Consider the following 8,680-nt stretch of genomic DNA (forward strand, 5'->3'; position numbering starts at 1 on the left):
TGATTAGTTCTTACTTTTATTTTAGGGGTTGTATATTTGCGTCAGCATTTCGGGGTTGACGTTTCTGAACACGAAAATACAAAAATTCCTAATTTGATCTGAACATAGTTTCCAAATTCATGTAGGAATAGGTCATTTCACGAAAATAAAGTTAATGAATTCTGTTTTGGAGGGAAATAGGTATTATTTGGATACCTTTAATTTAATCGGGTGTTAAAATAAACAGGCTAAAACCTTTTCCCAACAGGCACTTTATAACCTTTTCCAAATAGTCTCCTATTTAAATGCAAAAATCATTTAAAAGTTGATGATTAATTATTATTTCAGGATGTGACAGCATAAATTAATGAGAAATTTATATACATTGGAACTTATTTGATCCACTCATTTTGGAATTAAAATATCCCTTGATCTGCATGATGTGACAGAAACAATGAGAAGCTTATGTATATTGAAACTTATTTTATCCACTCATTTTGGAATTAAAATATCCCTTGATTCCATCAGATGTGACATTTTATTTTATTTTATTGCTTAGTATTTCGACGCTATTACCTTCAATTATCAGCTCTAGTTCTATAATTAATTGTTTAGTATATTATTATTTAGCGAGTTTCTCCATTATAAATAAAGATGACCTAATGAAATTCTTATTTGACGTAAAAGAAAAGGATAACTACGAAATATATAAATAATAACTATACATCCAAAAACTCAGTACTATTCTATGCTTTTTTGCACAAATAAATAAATAGATAGCATATCCACAATTACACATCATGATCGTCTTGTACTATCATAAGTAAAGTAATGCATTCATATAATTAAAAAATGATTTATGGGATATTTGCTTTTAAACAAGTCGTTTTGCTAGGGAGATGAGCAAATCCTTTCTCTAAAGCAAAATACTCTCTGTTTCAAATGATAAATAATTTGACATAACTTTTTTTAGAAATTACGACAGATAATTCGAAACGATACTATAACTGTGACAACGAGAATAATGCAGAAGATTCCACATTATATATTTTTCAAACTTAAATTCTCTGCATTATTCTCATGAAGTAGGGAAGAAATCATAAATATAGAATGGGCTGGCATTTTGGCCCACTAAAAATCTCAAACAAGTGCACTGCTATTACTACTAATTAATTCCGTGTTCGATGGATTACGTTAATTAATTAATAATATAGGAAGTGTTATTTTGCCGGCTGCTGTACTTTCTTTTCATTTTGTCAATGCCAGCTTTCATCAAGCCAAATTAAATTCCACACTATAAAAAAAAAAAAACATATATAAGTCTAATGTTTCCATTTATTGTTATTAAAAAATATAGCAGTGGAGAATTGTACCTCTAGGATTATAACACAACATTTACCGTATATCCCACGAATGGGGTCTGGGAAAGGATGGAATCAGTAGTACACATACACATAGCTTACCCTCTATCTTTGTGTGATAAAATATTGTTTCTGATAGATCCTTGGCTCAAGAATTATAGCTCTACATATTTCTTACTACTAAGTTTTTGTGTCAAAATAGAAGATTCGAAGACATGCAGCTTCATCAAATCTTTTAAAAAAATTAATATTAGACAGCTTGATCAATGAGATGCACGTGCATTGCATCATTCAGTTTCTGTCACCAAAAGAAAAAATTATGAGCATATATTTGGGGAAAATAATACAAGCATCACATTGACATGCATATATATATATGATAATATATTGATTGAATGTTTATGAACCAATTATACTAAGTTGATTTGGTGTCATGTTCTTAGATTTCAATCTTTAGTCTATTTTGACAAGCTGTGTACTGTGCATGGTTTCTTTCTCACTCGGCATCACAGTTAGGAAATATATAGTCCACTCGAAATCTATAACTATAAGGATTATATATATATATATATATATATACTCTCCATCCTGAATAAGTTGTCATGTTTTTCTTATTTTCAAAATTATAATTAAATTAGATCAAATTAATATTTTATATTTAAAATTTGATAAGTAGTACTACAAAGTATAATAACTTTTCTTATGTCAATTTAATGAGAAAATATATCTTGAAATATTAGTCAAAATTTATAGCATTTAACTCTTGAGAAACAAAACATAAACTAATATATAAAACACGCACGATGGTGCCATTTTATCAATACTTACAAAATGTACAACTGATACTCTAATTAGAGGTGGTAAAATTAATATATAAATCTATTGACCTGCTCATTTATTAGCTCAGTTAATCAAACAATTGAATAAGTCTTTCCCTCAATAATGTCTAGCCTCAACCATTACCAAAAATATAAAAAAAGCCTCAACCAATACTCTAAACCAGCCACTATCAATTTTTGTTGGTAGTATTTGTTTTGTACATTAACTTTGCTGTTGGTGACGGTGAGTTTTGTGGGGGCGGAGTTGGTGGGAGAGTGGCCTTAAAAGTCCAAAATCAAAGAGGCAACACCATGTGATATTTGCCAATTCTACGAAATGGGGACCTAAAAAGGCGAATAGGTGTTGGACTAATTATGTCTAAAAAAAAAAGTTACATCTTTTTTCTGTATACATAAACTGTTTCGGTGGCTATGGTATGTGGAGGGAAGCTTCATAGGCCCAACTTACGATTATCATTTCTATAACGCCAATGATTATCAAATCACATTTTCAATCTTTGGGATCTCTTTGATTCTATTTTTTTCTTAGTTTATGGGTCCAAAAGAGAAACCCCAAATCTATATTGCAATAACTTAAATAAAAGAATAAAGTTAGGAAAGATTGAATATTAATTAAGTAGAAAAAAAGAAGCAGGTAAAAGCTACTCATGAAATGTCTTTTCTACCAATTTATTACATATTTTGTTATAGTATGTTTTAGAAAAAAGTAATATTATATTTTGTAACAAAATTGCTTTAACTTCTTATTTTATTCTTAATAAAAAAGATATATAATCTCACGATGTATATATTTTATAAAAAGAAGTTTTTGTCTTAAACACCACACACAGTCAAGTTGTCATAAATTAGTACAGAAGAAATATACTTTTTCATTTTTTTATTTTCTACGTCTGACTAAATGTGAATCGCGTCGAAAAATTTCTCAATCACGAGATTTCTAATTCAGGATAAAAAAAGTATTTTATCTTTTATAGTCCGTAGAAGCACGCTAACACTTTTTTTTATATCTTAGAACAATTAAATGTTCGTTTGCACTTTAATTTGAGAAAATATTCTTACAAGAGTTGTCATTATCTTTCTTTCTTAATTTGATGTTAACCTTCAAATAAGGCCAACCAACTTAAGAGGAAAAAAAAAAATTCATTAGCATGAAGGGGGAGGGAAAAGAGAAAACGAATCTCTTTTTTTTAGTGTGCACTAGGCATGTGTTTCTTAAGCATGACGGACAAAATAGGATGAAAAGCGACTCTTTTCTTTTTTTTATATTCATCAACTTAAACAATACTACTACTTGGTATTTTAATTTTTAAAATGACCCAAGTCAACCAAGCTGCAAAATAATGGTTTTTACTTTGTCTGGCCTTATATTCGTCTTTAGTTTGGTTTTAAATTGAAATGTTGATTTGGATATTTATATTGTATTGTTAGTTTAAATTCTATGTTTGTTTTGATTGTAACTTAAATTTTATTATATCGTATCGTTTAAATCCATCGTTAGATAACGATGAAACGATCTATTTTATGTAAAAACCAATTTGGTGTAATCGCGTTGTCACCTTAATATTTTCTTCTTATTTTATTTGTATTTATTATTTAATAATTATATTTTCTCTTTTATCTTACCTTTTCATAGTAGTTTTATCATGTATTCTATCATTTTTTTTAGGTTTATCATTTAAATTATAAATGTGTGACATTATATAATGATGGAGAACAATACAAATCTATTCAAATATTAACGTATTCATTAATCAATAAAATATAATATATTATGAAATAATATCAACAATCCTAACAAAGTGTTAGTATATAATATTTATAAGTATTGATAATTTTGATATGCCTAGTCAAAGAAGACAATTATTAGAACAAATAAAAAAAAGAGAAGGAAACAAAAACTAGGAGACAAGAAAATAATGAATTAAGAATGTATACTACTCCAGTATTTTCCAAGGTGAGAGGAAATAGAAGTGAAAATTAGAAAAAGAGAAGAAAACAAAATAGAGAAATGTGATGGAAGAGTGATAGTGTTTTGTTTTATTGTTGGTGTGGAAGAGTATAAGGAAGGAAGGATTCAAACACACAACAAAAAAACAGATCATTACATGTAAGCTGCTGTCGGGTTGTTGGTAATTAGTAAGTAATATTTCTCTCCACTCTCCTGCCTTCCTTCATTTCCACGTGTCGTTTTATTCATACTCCTCTGTTTCTCCTTCACCTTGCCACGTCCCTTTCTTTTCTTACCTATATTACCCTTCTAATCTTTCCATTATTTCAGCTCCGCCCCCGTACGTTCTCCTTTACCTTTTTTTAATTTACTTGGTTTGACTAAAAAGCAATTAGTAGACAATCCATCAACTATAAACTAAATATGCTGCCCTAAGTAATAACATAGTCAATAAATTAAATAATAACATATTCAATGTAATTTATGAGTGAAAAATTATGGTTCAAATTGAAAAACAAAGATATAATTATAATCGCACTCAAAAGTGTGATCTACTAGCTAGTCAATAAAATGGTTGAGAACTATGAGGTGGTTTGGGCTTCAAATTCTAGTGAAACAAAAAATATCACGTGATTTTTTCTATCAGTCCAAGTGCAGGGACATAGTTATCTGGTACATGTGGTTGATGGAGGAGGTAAAAGATATCCTATAAAATTAATTAAAATACACAAAAGTTAATCTGAACACCACAATCAAAATAAAAATGTATACACAACACAATCATTAATGATTACTGCATTTACTTAATGTATCTTTTTTGCAACAAAATTAATTAATGTAGTTGAACACAATATTTATATGAGAAAATTTTAATTGGCCAGACGAATATATATGAAATCGTATTTATTTATTATGATAGTTATGTAATTAAACAAAGTGATACTACATATTAAATAATAAAAACACATATCATATATTTATTACATATTGTGAGCCATGCATCTAGACGGTGCTTATTAATCGATTCAGAGAAATTTCATCGTTGTGTTTATCAATTCATTGCAATCAAGATAAGTTATCACTGTCCCGATAATCTTTAGGTGTTAGTAGAGAAAATCGTTGGTAGTGGCATGTATGTTCTTATATAAAGTATGGTCAATTTGCCAAAAAGTGATAAAAAGGGTAAAAGGAAAGGGAAAAAGTGTCATGATAATCTTCTTTGAATTATTGTGTAGTTGCCTTCAAATATCATTATCAAGATGCACAGGTTACTTGTCGATCTGTTTGTAGTCATCTCATCAGTAAGAATTAAGAACCTTCCTTTACTACTCTACAGATAAGTCCTAATTTTGCCTTATCAAAACCACTGCACATACATTATTCAACAAATGGATGGGTGGTTACATGTTACCCTCCCGTTTTTAATTCTACGCTCTTTCTCCCTCCTTTTATTAACTTTTCGTGATTCCTCTGCCTAGTAGTACATTGACCGTACACCGTTTACCAACTTTTTTTTTTTAGAGTTTTTAATTATTTGAGATTTCTCATTTGTATGGAAATCTGATTAAATTTGAATTTGTAAAAAAAAAAAAAGTTATATTAAAAGTAAGACGAATAAAAAAGACTCTCTATTCAAAGTTTAAATTTGAGATCTTTAATTAAGAAAGGATTACTTATTAACTCATGACAATTCTTGTTAGGTTGATTTTTGAATAAATACAACTTGATCCGGACTTCTACTACTAGTTTGATTGGTACATCTACCACTTGAATCAATTTGGATAGAATACATGTGAATATAGGTTTGTTCGACTGCCTGAATAAGGTAGTGAAAGAATTTAAATTTTTGAAAAATCTCACGCAAAATAAAATGTACAATGAAATACGTATATCATTAATATTTGGATAATAATATCTAAACGACTTTTCTTTTTAGAATAACTTTCAATATCTGAAATCTAGTGGCTAAATTAATTTAAATTTGCATAGCAAATATTAGTTTCTAAAGAGTAAAATTTGGGGGAAATTTGGCAAATAGTAACGTCCATCTAATTTGTTATTATTTGGCAAATAACCCAAAATTTCAAAAACTAGAAAAAACTAGTATTTGGGTCAAATCTCATTATTTGGGATTTTTTTAAAATTTAAATTCTACACCAAGTTTTTATATTTTACAAAAACACTCTCTATAGTAGTTGTTTGCGCTGTATTACATAATTTTTCACGTAAACTTACCAAAGTAGTGATGTAATATTCAGTGAATATGAAAGTGATGATATGGTTATTGATGAAAATGATGAACAATCGACTCAGGATAACTAAGTCATATGCTTTGTCTACTTCACGATGTATGAAATGATGTTTGTTGCACTCACTCCGAACTATCATATTTCTCCAGTGTCATGAACAATACTTGTTATTTGTTGCAACGAAGATCAAATTGACTTGTTATTCAAACATATGGTTATTTTTTTATAGTTTTTAAAACTGTATAAATCATATTTTCTAAAAAAAGTGAAATATATTTCCCAAATACTATGACCAAACACATGGTGAAATTTTATCCAAATTTTAACACAAATATTATTTGTCAAAAGTATTTAGAAATTTATGATCAAACGTTAGCTTAGATATCCGAAGCACATTAACCTAAGTGTCATGTAAAATCATTAATAGAGAAGTATTTTTTATCGGAAATCTTTTCATTCTCAAGGCTTAATTTAAATATCTTTTTTTGAGCTTATTTGAATAAACTTATAAGTCAAAAGTTGAAAAAATTAACTTTTGACTTTTTAACTTATTTTTGCTTTTTTACATCAAAGTAATTGATTTTAAAAAAATTGAATCAATACTAGATAAATACTCCCGAAATGAGCAAGGAAAATGAGACTTGCTCAAAAATCCATAGTCCCTACTTCCGTAATTTCAAGATGAATAGAAGGGTAAAATTTAAAGGAAGAAGTACTCTCCTTATACAACCTGTCACCCATATTTACAGGTTGGCAATGCATTGCCCTATGCTGTTATGATGCCAAATAACAAACTCTTTAATTCAAAAGTCACCTCTTTATTTTCCTTTTTACCATTTCCCCTTCTTTTTTTTTATTTTTTCAATAAATAAAAATGTTGACGTGGCTTCCTGGTTCATTACTCGAGAGTACAATTTTATTATCACCTCCTATTTATACCTTCCATTCCCACATTTTTCTCTCCTCCAGTCTTCTCTAACAAGTTTTCTTCCCTCTCCACTGAATCCAAATCGGATCTACCAAATATGGGTATTTGCAGTTCCTGTGAATCAACATCTATTGCTACAGCAAAATTGATACTACAAGACGGAAGATTACAAGAGTTTCCTTATCCAGTAAAGGCTTCGTACCTGTTACAGAAAGATCCGTCAATATTCATATGTAATTCCGACGAAATGGATTTCGGAGATGTGGTTTCCGCCATAAGCGCCGATGAGGAGCTTCAACCCGGTCAACTTTACTTTGCGTTGCCGTTAAGCAAACTGAAACGTAGGCTTAAGGCGGAGGAAATGGCAGCATTAGCTGTAAAAGCTAGTTCTGCATTGAACAATTGTGGCGGTGAGAAATACGGTTGTCACCGTAAAGGTTCAGATTTCTTAGTAGAAAAAAAGGGGAAAAGGAGAGATAATAACGATTCCGCCGCCGCCGCTGCGGAATTGAGAAGAGCAAGGAGTACTGGTGGTAGTGGGAGGAGAGGGAAGTTTACGGCGAGGTTAACTGCAATACCTGAGTAGATTTAATTTTTGGGGGAAATCACACTGTTCATTTTAATATTTTTGTGAATATAGTAGAAAATTAGTTGAGGTTAATATTCAAGATCTGCTCTCGGGTTAGTGAGTGGTTCGAAATTCGGCATCTAATTTTTTTTTTTAGAATAATGTGTAGTTGTCATCAGTTAATATGGGGTTGTATCACAATTTTACCTCTAGCTCGATTGATTAGCAAATATTGGATTAAAATCTAAATGAGATCTCCATTAATTTGCATGATTTATTATCATCAAGCACTACAGCTAAAATGCACTTTTTCTTAATTAATAGTATACGATGTTTTAACCGATTTTAAAAAAAGGATTAGTAGGATTTTATTTAGATCAAGAGATGATAAAGACAAATGTTGGCGTCTTCTAAACTTTCTCACCCGCACCACCTACGCAACGTATGCTATCTTCTGACTTATCATAACGACTAGCATGGATTAAAAATGAGGAATATTGTTATTCATAGTGTATTTCAAATGTGTAATTAACCTCAAAAATTAACTTATAAATGAATTACGAACAAAAAGAATTTTAACTTAAAGTCAAAGAAAAAGAAGAAGAGGATGTTGTTGTCGACGATACAAGCGATTTCATTGTTTGACTTCGAAGCACATGAATTCTAGACATCACAGGTATTACAAGGAATCAAGGATTATAAATTTGGCCATAATTAGCTAACAAAGTAATAATTTGAATGTTTTGAACCATGTTAAACTAATCTATATGTATGTTGTGAAGGGACAGTTCAATGATTAAAAAAGAAA

General features: G+C 29.6%; 1 protein-coding gene across 1 annotated transcript; it reads left to right on the forward strand.

Moving 5' to 3' along the window:
• The first annotated feature begins 7,254 nt into the window (after positions 1 to 7,254).
• LOC102606002 (uncharacterized) lies at positions 7,255 to 8,158 on the forward strand. The gene has a single exon (XM_006338199.2). It carries the CDS (start codon positions 7,402 to 7,404, stop codon positions 7,888 to 7,890), a length of 489 nt encoding a protein of 162 aa, XP_006338261.1. The 5' UTR covers positions 7,255 to 7,401; the 3' UTR covers positions 7,891 to 8,158.
• Positions 8,159 to 8,680: the final 522 nt, after the last annotated feature.

Source organism: Solanum tuberosum, unplaced genomic scaffold (genome assembly GCF_000226075.1).
Source record: "Solanum tuberosum cultivar DM 1-3 516 R44 unplaced genomic scaffold, SolTub_3.0 scf00004, whole genome shotgun sequence".
Lineage (NCBI taxonomy): Eukaryota > Viridiplantae > Streptophyta > Magnoliopsida > Solanales > Solanaceae > Solanum > Solanum tuberosum.